The sequence below is a fragment of the Theropithecus gelada genome, chromosome 8 (genome assembly GCF_003255815.1).
Source record: "Theropithecus gelada isolate Dixy chromosome 8, Tgel_1.0, whole genome shotgun sequence".
In the NCBI taxonomy this organism is placed as follows: Eukaryota; Metazoa; Chordata; class Mammalia; order Primates; family Cercopithecidae; genus Theropithecus; species Theropithecus gelada.
Genome location: NC_037676.1, coordinates 57593221 through 57606614, shown reverse-complemented (window position 1 = coordinate 57606614; position 13394 = coordinate 57593221). Strand labels below are relative to the sequence as shown.

At 44.6% G+C, this 13394-nt stretch overlaps 1 protein-coding gene across 1 annotated transcript in view; it reads right to left on the bottom strand.

Moving 5' to 3' along the window:
• XKR4 (XK related 4) overlaps positions 1-13394 on the bottom strand; it is a 404304-nt gene that overhangs the window by 146642 nt on the left and 244268 nt on the right. Inside the window, exon 2 of the mRNA XM_025394911.1 lies at positions 12142-12341. Coding sequence (XP_025250696.1) covers positions 12142-12341 — 200 coding nt within the window. The remainder of the gene's footprint in view (positions 1-12141; positions 12342-13394) is intronic.

Genomic DNA, 13394 nt, shown 5'->3' with positions numbered 1-13394 from the left:
GCGCAAGATTTTTATTCTCTTTTCCTTCCTTCCTTCCTTCCTTCCTTCCTTCCTTCCTTCCTTCCTTCCTTCCTTCCTTCCTTCCTTCCTTCCTTCCTTCCTTCCTTCCTTCCTCCCTTCCCTTCCCTTCTCTCCCTCCTTCTCTCCTTCCCTTTTCTTTCTTTCTTTCCTTTTCTTTTTTTTTTCTTTCTCTCTCTTTCCTCCCCTCCCCTCCCTTTCCCTTCTCTTCCTCTTCTCCTCTCCTCTCCTCTCCTCTCCTCTCCTCTCCTCTCCTCTCCTCTCCTCCCCTCTCCTCTCCTCTCCTCTCCTCTCCTCTCCTCTCCTCTCCACTCCTCTCCTCTCCTCTCCTTTCCCTTCCTTTCCTTTTCTTTCTCAGCATCATGCTTGTGCCCTAGGCTGGAGTGCAGTGGCATGCCGGCTCACTGCAGCCTCAAGAGATCCTCCCACCTCAGCCTCATAAGTAGCTAGGACTACATGAATGCACCACCACAACTGGCTAATTTCTTTTCTCTTTTGTAGAGATGGGGTCTCGCTGTGTGGCTCAGGCTGGTCTCAAACTCCTGACCTCAAGCAATCCTCCTGCCTTGGCCTCCGAAAGTGCTGGGATTATAGGTGTGAGCCACCATAACCAGCCAAGATTTTCATTTCTGAGTAGCAGGAAGGTGATTTATACTTTCTCCTTTGTGCATATTTGGGTTTTCTATTTTATCTTTAATAGTATGTGTAATAGGGAATAAAAGTTAATATTTTAAAAGTTCCAAATATGTAGAAGTTTTACAAATATGGTATTTGGAGGAGGGGAACTTATATTGTGTCTTTTCGTCTATATAAAATAACACTATGACATCCCACAGGAACTTGTGAGCAGTCTGTATTGGCTAGTCCAACTGAAAAGCCAATACAAACTGAAGTAGCTTCTGAAGATGGTACAAATCTGCCAGCATTCTTCAGTCAGAGGCCTTTTGAGCGCCTTCCATGTTATAGGCCTTTTCCTGTACTCCTTGCTTCATGGCGCTCACCCTGTAGTAAAGGTGATGAGAAGAATAATAAAACATATGGACGAATAGAATTTCAAATGGCCAAAGAGAAAATCACTCAGAGTAAGTAGATGGGGTGTCTGTTGGAAGGGGAAGAGCTGTGTGTTTTAGGAGTGATGTTGGAGTCCCATCCTGATTGGAGAGGGATGAGGTATGTGAAGCCCTGGGGGAGTGAAAGGGCAATGAGCCAGCAAATGCAGGGTCCTTGATGGGGCAGCAGCCAGGGCCTGCCTCAGAGACAGAGGATGGCCAGACAGAGCTGCTGGGCTCGCAGGAGCCAGCGGGAGAGCAGGGAGACTTGGAGGCTGCACACAGGGGCCTTGTCATATGCCTGTCAGCAGTTTGTACTTCATTTAATTGCAGCAAGAAGTCCCCAGGGAGTTTTAAAGAGAGCAGTGAAGTGATAGAAAGCTCGCTGTGGGCTAGACACCATGGCTCACACCTGTAATCCCACCACTTTGGGAGGCCGGTGGATCACCTGAGGTCGGGAGTTCAAGACCAGCCTGGCGAACATGGTGAAACCCCATGTCTACTAAAACTACAAAAATTAGCCAGGTGTGGTGGTGTGTGCCTGTAGTCTCAGCTACTTGGGAGGCTGAGGCATGGGAATTGCCTGAACCCTGGAGACAGAGGTTGCAATGAGCCGAGATTGTGCCACTGCACTCCAGCCTGGGTGACAGAGTGAGACTGTCTCAAAAAACAAAAAGAAAACAAAAAAAAAAAATAAAAAAAACAAAACACAACGCTATGGCTGCTGTATGGTGTGTACGCTGTGGGGAAGGGTGAAGGGGGACACCAGTTCACTGGAGAAGGGTAACTGAGTTGGTGTTTGGAAAGGGTGTTATCAGCGGGGGCGGCAAAGAGTGGTCGGATTTGGGATGTGTTTTGGAGGTGGAGCAGACAGGACTTGCTGATGGACTGGATCAGGGGGTGAGGAAAAAGAAGAATGAAAGATACTTTTCAGTTTGATTATTATCAGGAGACGCAAATTAAAGTCACGTTGAGATGCTAACCCATGGGTCAAATTCAGAGGACTCACAATGCCACGTTTTGGAGTGCATTTGGAGCAATCTCCAGACATATACTGCTGGTAGGAATATAAATTGGTAGGAGCACTTTGGAAAAATCTATGGCGTCATCTACTCACATTCAGTGTGCCTGTCTGTACCCCATGACTCAGCAATTTCACTCTTAGGTATGAATCCAGAAGTAATAGGTGTGCACGTGTATTAAAGACATATTAAAAACACTCAACAGTAACATTACCCATAATACTCTTAAGCTGAAAACAAACCAGTGTCTATCAACAACCACAAAATGGACAGAGATTTATTCTTACAATAAATTATTGTAGAGCAATGAAAATGAATGGGTTACAGTTACATGGAATTATATCTCACAAGCACAACACTGAATGAAAGAATCCAGAAACACACACACACACACACACACACACACACAAATGTATGTTTATATAGAGGTCAAAAACCTGCAAAACGAATTTTTTCAAATAGTGATCACATGTAGAATGGCGGGCACACAGGCAAGGCGCAGGTAAGAGCAGGGCTCCTGGGATCCTGAAAATGTTCTTCCTTTGACCTTGGGAGTAGTTTCTCACAACTGTGTACTTTTCTGTATATATGTTATACTTAACAAACAATGTTTAAAAATTACGAAATAAGGCTGGGCGCGGTGGCTCAAGCCTGTAATCCCAGCACTTTGGGAGGCCGAGACGGGCGGATCACGAGGTCAGGAGATCGAGACCATCCTGGCTAACACGGTGAAACCCTGTCTCTACTAAAAAATACAAAAAACTAGCTGGGCGAGGTGGCGGGCGCCTGTAATCCCAGCTACTCGGGAGGCTGAGGCAGGAGAATGGCATAAACCCGGGAAGCGGAGCTTGCAGTGAGCTGAGATCCAGCCACTGCACCCCAGCTTGGGCGACAGAGCAAGACTCTGTCTTAAAAAAAAAAAAAAAAAAAAAAAAAAAAAAAAAAAAAAAAAAAAAAAACGAAATAAAAACAGAGGATAGGAAGTGAGAAAGTGGAGACAGAGGATAAGATGAATTTTTCACAGTTTGTGAAGAGCAAGAAAGTAATGTGGTCGTGGGTGGTGGCATGGGTCCATTTTTTCTTGATTACAGCATGTTTGTTTGTGTGATGATGGCAGTGATGCAGAAGCGAGGAAAAACTGATAATGCAGAATAGGGAGAGAGAGGCTAATTCCACGAACAGGATGCTTGAGCAGGTGGCAGTGGACTCCAGGGTAGAAGAGATGGACTTTAGCTGGGAGGCAGCATGTTCTCAGAGGCAAGGCAGGACATATGGGTGAGAAAATAAAATAGCTCTTGTTTTATTGCTTCTATTTTCTTACTGAAATCAGGTTACAAATACTGGAGGCAGACCATTGCAATGTGAGGCCACCAGAGAAAGTAGGAAGCAGTTCATTTTGGAGCAGGAAACGGAATTTCAAGGGGGACATAAGGTAGGCTTGCTGGACAATGTTGAGTGGCCATATGAGGTCTGTGGTCACACATTTAAGGAAGGACATGTCCATTGCCAGACTTGGCTGCCTGGGCGTTTTCATGACACAACCTCCATGATCGAGAGCGTCTGCCTTTGTCTTATGCCATGGCCTTTCAGGCCTTCACCTCCAGCTGTTACTCAGAAATAGCTTTAACAAGCTTGGTTATCAAGTTTCTCAGCTGGGAGCAGACACAAGTCACAAAACAGAATGGGGAGTGTGTGCCAGCTCCCTCCACCCGAAAGGGGGATTCTGCAGACCCCTTTCCGGACTCCCTGACTGACTGGCAGTCCAGTAGGTTCTGCCAATAGGTGGCACTGGTGGGAGGTTGGAAGGTGGGAGGAGAGGAGAAGAGACTTTCTGGTTTCCTCTACAGATCAGCATCCTATTATCACTGGGCCTCCACAGCGCCTGGCTCCAGCCCACCGCTGCTTTTGGCATTCCCGGCCCCAGCCTCGTCCCAGCCCAGGGGAGGCAGCAGCAGCCGGCCTGTGCCAGGAATGTTCCAGGTGAGCCCCACTCCCTCGCTGCCTGGCTGGCTCTGCAGCAGTCCCCGCAGCTGCTAGGTTGCACCCCTTCTGTCACCCAGCACTCCTCAGGCAGTAGCTTTCCCTAGAAGTCTGAGCCCTCTTCCTTCACTCCGCTAGCCCTACAGATAAGAGCTTCTTCCTTCAGTTGCGAAATCTCTTGATTTCATGGGTATGGCTTTTCATCCTCTCACCCTCCCAGCACCTGTGCCGCCCATTCCTCAATCTAAATCTCTCTCTCTTTTTTTTTTTTTTTTTTTTGAGATGAAGTTTCACTCTTGTTGCCCAGGCTGGAGTGCAATGGTGCGATCTCGGCCCACTGCAACCTCCACCTCCCGGGTTCAAGCGATTCTCCTGCCTCAGACTCCCAAGTAGCTGGAATTACAGGCACGCGCCACCACGCCCGGTTAGTTTTTTTGTATTTTTAGTAAAGACGGGGGTTTCTCCATGTTGGTCAGGGTGGTCTTGAACTCCCAACCTCAGGTGATCCGCCCGCCTTGGCCTCCCAAACTGCTCAGATTATGGGCGTGAGCCACCACCTCCAGCTCCCTTCTTTTAAAATAGCTAACACGTTCTACTTTCCTGGTCTGGGGTAGTATGCTACTTCATACATCATCACAAAAAGCAAAATCCAGCAGCTAATGACCTGCCAGACAGCAACAAAGCCCAGTGGTTTGGATCAACTGAAGACTGTGCGTGCCACCCGAGTGAGCACGGTGCCTGGAGGGCCAGCAGCAGGCAGCGCGCACAGCAGGCTGCGGGGGAGTGGAGCCGGCTGCAGCCTCATGCTCCACATCACAGGGCAGCCAGAAGGTCCTCCCAGGGGTCCTGAGGCTGTGATGCAACCGGATTAAACACACCACTTTGCTCTGGTCCTACTCAATTTTTCAAAAGCTGTCAACGTACATTTCATAGAAACAACTCTCTTTCACAGTATATTTCATCAGCTTTTCTATTAATAACACTAACTAAACTAAATTGAACTAATTAATCCAACGAATTAAACTATGTAATGCAAACCTAAGTTTACAATAAAATGGACATTGGCCGGGCATGGTGGTTCAAGCCTGTAATCCCAGCACTTTGGGAGGCTGAGGTGGGCACATCACCTGAGGTCAGGAGACCAGCCTGGCCAGCATCTCTACTAAAACTACAAAATTAGCTGGGCGTGGTGGCGGGAGCCTGTAATTCCAGCTACTCAGGAGGCTGAGGCAGGAGAATTGATTGAATACAGGCGGCAGAGGTTGCAGTGAGCCAAGATCACACCACTGCACTTCAGCCTGAGCAACAGAGCAAGACTCTGTCTCGATAAACAAACAAACAAACAAACAAACAAAACCAACAATAAGAAGGACATTGAAAGAAACGGTTTCAGACACCCAACTTGACTCTGGCTGAGTGCATAGCTCAACTGGAGAAGACAACTCTGCCTGGTGACTAAAAACAACCTGCTTGGCATGAATATTCAATGTCCTGGGGGCATCAGGGAGAACCCTCTACAGAAGGAGTAGGGCATGGCCTGAGTGGAGCTGGAGAGGAGGGCTCTTCCCGTAGGAGTCTCCCGCTGATGAGCATCCTTCCAGCTGAGGCGGTGGGCCCTGGGGTGGAATGTGCTAGGAAAGTTGGATTTGAGCAAAGACTCGCGCGTCAGGTTGGGGGCGGGGGCAGATGTCCTTGATGCTGCCTTCCTGCTCCTTCCAGCACCATCAAGGACGTCAGAACTGTCCGATAGGAACTCTGTGATTCAATCCATCAAAACAGTCTGACGATGGACACGGCTGCTCAGGCAGAGGCTGCCTGGCCCCTTCCCGGAGCAGGTGAGCTGGAAGTGTTGTAAGCTCCTCTCTCGCTTTAAACTAATTAACCTAATTAATTAAACCAGATTATTGATCCTCTACAAAATGGCACCACTCAGTCCAGAATGCACCCAGATAAATGGGTGTTTCTAAATACGTTCTGTCATGTTGTTTATAGTGTCACATTATAAACTTCTAATAAAAAGTGAACTTCTTTAGTACAAATAAATGTTGCACAGAGCTTCACACACCATCATGCACAAACAGGCTTTCAATAAATGTGTTAATTAACTACGATAATAGCAACTGCAGAGGAGGCAGATCCAGAGGGACTTGGAGCCTAGACCCCTCACAGACTGGCACTCTCGCCTGCACTCTTCCCCATCTGCAGAATCCAGAGGTAGGGGCAGGCACATTAGAAGACAGTGGTGTGGGGCAAGGGAGGAAGGCCTTGGGCATGGGGGTGACTGGGATTTTCTCTAACCCAGGTCACTTAAAGCTGGCTGGGACCCGTCTCCACCCACTTCACGATGAGGTGGGGCAAGTTGCAAGTCAGTGTGAGGTCTCAAGAGTGCTCACCAGGAGAGGACAAATGGGGTGTTTTTCACAATTCAGGTATTTCTTGGTTACCCTGGTTAGCAGGTAACAGTGTTTGCCAGATATTTGAAGACAACTTTACTTCTAACTCCCTGTGGAGTTAGAGGATGCAAGACAGGAGAGGAATAATTAGAAACCCTTTCCAACTCCCCGTTTCCTCCCTTCCTTTCACAAAATATTCAGGATAAACTATTGGCAAAAGGAGTTTTATTCATATTTTTCTGGAATATGAAGGAATGAGAAGTAGGTGTTTTTTGTTTTGTTCAGTAAAGCTTTCCTGGGCACATACATGGCCTGTGGGATGGCATTTGTTGGTAACTCACTCAGCATACCCCAGCTAAATACACTTAGGGTGTAGGATGAGATTTTCCATTAATGATAAGGTAGCAATTGGAAACAAAGAATGAAAGCCTTCTGGAAAAAGCAGAAACATTTAGGCTGGCAGATTGGCACTCAACCAATTCATCTAGTGAAGGCCAGATTTTTGTTTGTTTGTTTTACTTAGATGGTTCCTCTACAAGGAAGCGTTATTTCCGCACAATGGTTCCCTGTGCAGCCAGGTGACTGTGCTGTATGCAGCTTGGGCTGTGGCTTATATACCCTCATTGTGAGCATCGACCATGTGCCATTATTCTACACGGTGTTCCAGGCTGCTCTGGGGAGTACACCCTTTGACCCCAGGGAGCTCTGAGCAAAACTGTATTGCTGAGGAAGGCTGTGTGCAGCTATCTGTACGTGAATTGGTATCTTCTCTGCCAATCATGGGTCTTTGCAACCAAAATAAACTATTCATAATACGACAATCACAAAACTAAAACTGACTGCGCATTTTACAGGTTCTTGGGGTCATCAAAAAGTCCCGATGAGGTAACTCGGACCATGAACTTTTTACCTTTGCTGGCATCATTTAGACAGACATGGAGGTCTGAAATTCTGGGTAACTTATCTTAAGCTGTCTTTGTTTTTTGCAGTCTGAAGACTTTTTAACTTGATTGTCCTCCACCATTTCAGGCTTAAAATGTCTAAAATGCTCTCCCCCTAAGTGGCTGCTCCTGCTGACCTGCTTGGTTTTATTGTCACCAGGTTCTCTCTCAGTCAAATGGACTCAAGCTTCGTTCTCTTTTGGTCCATGCTCTGTCCGTCAAAAGACCTGACCATTCTCTCTTCACAATGTTTCTTGCACTTCCTTTCTAACACACACCCCTTAATTCAGGGTTCATGAGCTCAAATTTGAACTATTTTTCCCATTTTCACATGCCATCAAATTCTTCACCTGATTCTAAAACTTTCCTGTTCTAAAACTCAGGCCACACCTGAGACCTATTCAGTGAGAATTTGCGTTTCCATAAGATTCCCTGGTAGATTTCTGCAAGATCAAGCCGAAGAAGCCCTATGCGCTGGGCCGAGGGTCTGCCGAATCCTTTGTGTGTACTCGCTCATTTAATCTCGAGGATCCTATGAATTAGCACTATTACTATCCCTCAGTATTCATGGGCAAATTGAAGCTTAACAACAATAAGAAAATTACCTGAGGTCGGGGGCTGAAGTTCAGGATACCTTGAGGAAATACTAATGCGGAAATAAAAATGTGAATGAGCAGTTAGGACTGGATACGCTGAAGAGGTGAAGCTGAATTCTGTAGGATGAGTAAGAACTAGACAGGCTAAGAGAGAGGGGACGAGAATATTCTGGAAAGGTTAGTAACAGGTGCAAAGGCCTGGAGGTGGGAGAGAAATGGGAACATTTTCAGAAGAGAGAGGAGTGCAGCATGGTTGCAGAGCAGTGACTAATGAGGAGAAGACTGTGACACAAAGGCCTTGGAACTTGCTCAGGAATCTTGTTTAATTTTAATGAGTGTCAAGGGGAACACTGAAGTGGTTTAGATTAGAGTCTAAGCAGCTCTAGGACCATTCCAAGGAGAAGGGAATGAAGAGGGCAGGGGTGAGGATGAAGCTGTGGGCCAGCCACAGGGGTCTGGGTTGGGGTGCATGTGATCTGGCCGGGGGAGCACAGTAGAAATGAGGTGAAATGAATGAGTGTGAGATTTTGCTTGAAGATACAACTGACAGGCCTCAGACCACATCTTCCTTAGCATCTTTGTCGCCCTCACTAAACAGGTAGAGAGCAGCGCCCTCCACGTGGACACTAACAGAAATGCCACGGTCCATCTCCACTGTCGAGTGGGGTCTCCCTCCCTCCTTCTCCCCATCCCATTTTCCTTCCTGCCTGCTGTCCTCTCCCCGTCTTAACACCCCTCTCTCCTCTCTCCTTCTCTCTTCGTGACGATATGGGATTGGGACTGGAAAACCATAACGGCGTGTAAACTGGAAACTCTCTGGAAGTACAGAGAGCACTACCCTGTGCAGGTACAGCCGTGCATGCAGTCAGGCCTCCTGGTGTGTATCTTACACTCCGCAGGGAGCTGGCTCTGGGACATCCCAGATCCCGTGGAGAGCAGCTGCTGCCCTATAATATGTCCAAGGTGACTGTGGAGTGTGAAGAGCTGGATGTTCAGGTTCAAGACTCAGCTTTACCCTCATTCCTGCTCTCAGAACAGACTCCAAACTGTCCCTCCTGGGCCAGTGCAAATGGAGGAACAATTATGCGCCAACAGTTCTCCCTGAGCCTGTCAGCCTCCAGCATGAGGAGGCTCCTCTGACTAAGTGACTCCATAAGGAAGGAGAAGCAGAAAGATTTTCACAGCAGCTGACAGCGTTCTAGGGCTACCCAGCTTCCACAAAGAGAATACAATTTCTAGCATCAGTTATAAAATGTCATATTTCTTGTCTGATTTTTCTTATTGTTTTAAAAACACTGCAGAGAGTGGTGGATGGTTGAAGTTGGGTTTAAAGAGCAATTTTCCTTCTATCCTAAAAAACAGTAATTTTAGACAGTCACATGCAGACTGATCATTCTCTCCCTGCTAAATAAGAATGGTTTAGAGATTTTAATTCAGAGCTATCTGCAAATCCTTTACAGATTTCATGCCTATTGATTATTTACATTCAGAGCAGAGGGCTGCGTTTTCACATGTAAATCCCAATAATTTTTTTTAACCATTGAAGATGTTGGAAAATACATGTCAAACTAGGTTATTACATTTATTTTTCTTTTCCTAAAGGGAAACTGCTCTGTTCTTAGAACTCACATCAATTTAATTTATCAGCTGGTTTGTTTGTAAGTGGGATCATCTATCAGCAGAGGGGTATTTAGAAGCCATCCCTCTGAAGACAGGTGTCTCTTCAAAATGCAAAAGGAATCACATGGTGTTTCATGGGCTGGTCTTCCTAGCTGGAGGGTTTGTCATTGTTTTTTACTGTCAGATATTTTCACTCTTTGTTTTGTAACACAACTGTCTACCCACCTCCCTTGTTAAAAATCAGTAGCAATAAGATCAAAGTAGTGGGCTTATTCCTCCTTTTGACTCAATGAGTTGCACTGATCCTTAGTGATATTTGGATCAACCTATCTTTTGACCACCTTGGGAATGAAACAGAACATAGTTTCCCTACGCCATTCTGAAACTTGACGGCAAGGCTTGCCTTGGCTAAGGATGAGGTCTGGCATTCAGCGCCTACAGTACACCTGACATACTTGTGTCAAGCTTAGTCGGTTAGCTGGGGACACTAGATGTCAGAAAAGAGCCAGAGACTCAGAAAACATAACTCAACCCTTGGCTGCTATGTTTAGGATGAATAATCTGATTAAAACTAAGGATTGCATTTTCCACATTTTTTTTCTGTACAATTTTATGTATTGTTCTTAACTGAAAATGTGACCTCATTTTCTTAGATCCCTCTCTCACCTTCCCTTCTCTATCTCCATCATCTTTGTAAGAAAAACCTCTCCATAATTTTCCAAATATTTTAGAAAACTAGTAGAGACACTCAGTGACCTCAGGCCATCAGAAGGTGACTTGCAACCTTGCACATGTGCTCCTGAATTTTCCCCCTCTACAGAGTTCCCAACTGTATAATTGTACTAAGGAGTTGCCAAGTTGTTCTGGAGATGAGCACTAAATTCTTTGACAGAGATTTAGTTTGATGTTGCCTTTCAATTTCATTTGTATTCTGGCTTACAGATCATTTCCTAAAGCATATACCAGGCATTATATGCCTATTGGGAATTCATCGATTCAAAGATTGAATAGAGTTGTCAGGGAGTTTGGAAATCATCCAGTTTAACTTGTGACCTTTACATTTGAGCAACCTGGGGCCCAGAGAGATTAAGTGGCTGTGCGAGGTTTTATAGTGAGGTAGTGAGACAACCAGAGCCCAGGCCTCCGCATGCCTAGCTCATGGTCTTCAACCACCAGACACCACGAAACACAGTCATCCACAACTAATTCACATGGCCTTCTGCCTTCTCCGTGCTTTTCTCTTTTTCTGTGCAAATACTCCACTTTCCTCTTCTCCCAATTTGCTTTCCAGCAGTTGAGAAACATACATCGTGGATCTCTTTGACATTCTTCTTAAACTTCTTGGACCAAAGCTATTCTATTGTGAAACCAGGGTTGGGCCAGGAATCTATGAATAAATGGGTCACCAGCTACCAGTACACATTTTCTCTTTCTTTTCCTATACAGGTAACATGCGCCCTGATTCTGTCCCCCAAACTAAAGCACTCAGCTTAAACTAACATGCTCCATGCCATAAAAAGTTATAAGGACAGTGAGGAGATTCCCCAGACCAACCAGAACAAAACTCAAGTTGGAGCATGACCCATCTTGCACAAGGGAGCAGCATGTGCCCAGAGGGGCGCACAGAGGCCCTGCTGAGATCCAAACAAAACGAGCACCTTACAGTACTTAACTGTTTAACAGCATCTATTTAGTTACAGGATTGACAAATTAATAGGAAATGCTTTCCTTAGAAAATGCTCTCTTATCCATCATCCGTGTGCCCATGTATTCATCTGCCTACCCACCAGTCTGTCTAATCTTGCTAACTTATTCTAGAAAGGATTTGAGCAGCAGGCTCTAAGGAAATGCCTGGAAGCTCTGCTGTAACTGGAATAGTCCTACTGATGAGATCATCAAATATGGGAGAGCACAAAGATATTAATCTGATAATAATATCCATTTTATAAAACATCATAGTATATAAATATTAATAAACATTGACAACTTTTTTTCCCATATGACCTTCTTTCCTTAAATATTAGGGTAATCTCTACCACTTCCTTTTAATCTCTTTTTCTCATTGTCTCTCTCTCTCTCTCTGTCTCTCTTAACATCAAAAGGAAATAGTAGGAATTACTCTAATACTATATATACACACACAAATACGTACACACATATGTATATTAGAGAGAGAGAGAGAGCTACTGCTTTCTTTGCAACTTTTGGAAATTATTCCATTATAAAAACCAGAAAACCTCAGTTGACTGACTTTATCCCCGTATCGACCAAGTGTAAAATCATAAAGATTTTTTTTCCTACTAAGAGGACAGCTGGAGAGCAAAAATGCCCTGTCTTTCAATTAATCAGTCATGAGAAGCAATGGTAGGAAAACATCATGCATCATTCACAAAACACATGTAAAACAGCAGACATATCACAGGTCTATGTCAACAAAGGGCATTAGGACAGTTGCTCGGATTGTGACAAAAATAGCCAGTCAATCTTTCCCCAAATTCCAAAACCAAACTGCAAGCCCTTACCTTGGAGGGCCTGTAAGCTATGAGTCTGTACGATAATGCAGAGCTGCAGGACCAGCTGTGGAGCACTTTCCAGAAAGGTGGCTAGCAAATGCAGCATACTCACATCCGCATACTCATATACCATTTTCCAGTAAAACCTCCATCTGTCATTCTCCCCACTCTGTCGACTTCGAATACCTAAGTATATTGTGTGGAAATATCTAGAAAGAAAACATGGAGAATAAGAAAGAGATGAGTGGTGATAGTTTATAATTCAAACTCCAGGGTTGTTCTTTTCTGCAAGCCACCATATGCAAGCAAGCACAAGAAACAATTACCTCGGGGGCTTATGAGTTAAAGTCCAACGTTAACTGCTGAAGAGTACCCATATTTGTAAATGCTCACTTTGAGAAGTCAGTGCAATATTAGTCCTCATAAAGACATTCTGCTCAATTGCAATATGAAGAAGCGTGAGGTGGAATATGGTGGAAACTCAAGTGGAGAATGGGTTTGCTACTTTAAAGGTCTACATACATTCTTTTTTGTCAGTTTCTCTATGTGCCCAACAGTGTTCATGAGGGGGTTTCTCCTAGGACACAATGAAAGCCTGAAGTACCAAAATGTATGTGCATGTAAACCTTTTTATGCCTTTAAAAACCACTTTTTATTATTGAAAATTCCAAACATATACAAAAGGAGAAAAAATAAAGTAATGCATCCACTATACCCTTCACTCAGGGTAAATACAGTTGATCCTTGAACAGTGAGGGTTGGGAGTTGAAATGTAGTTTGTAGTAGTTGAATGTAGTTGAAAATCTGCATATAATTTTTGACTCTCCACTAATAGCCTATAGTTGACTGGAAGCCTTACTGATAACATAAACATCAACACATATTTTCTATGTGTATTATACACTGTATTCCTACAATAAAGTAAGAGAAAAGAAAATATTAAGAAAATCATGAGGAAGAGAAAATATATTAACTATCCATTAAGACAAAGTGGATCATAAATGTCTTCATCATGATCTTTACATTGAATAGGCTGAGGAGGAAGAGGAGAGGTTGATTTTGCTGTCTCAGGGGTGGTAGAGGTGGAATAAAATCTGCCTATAAGTAGACCTGCATAGTTCAAACTTGTATTGTTTAAGCGTCAACTGGAGTTATCAATATATTGCCAATCTTTTTCATTTGTACCTCCACTTACTTCCTGTCACCAAAATATTTTAAAGCAAATCTCAGGCATCACATTATTTCATCTATAAGCATTTTAT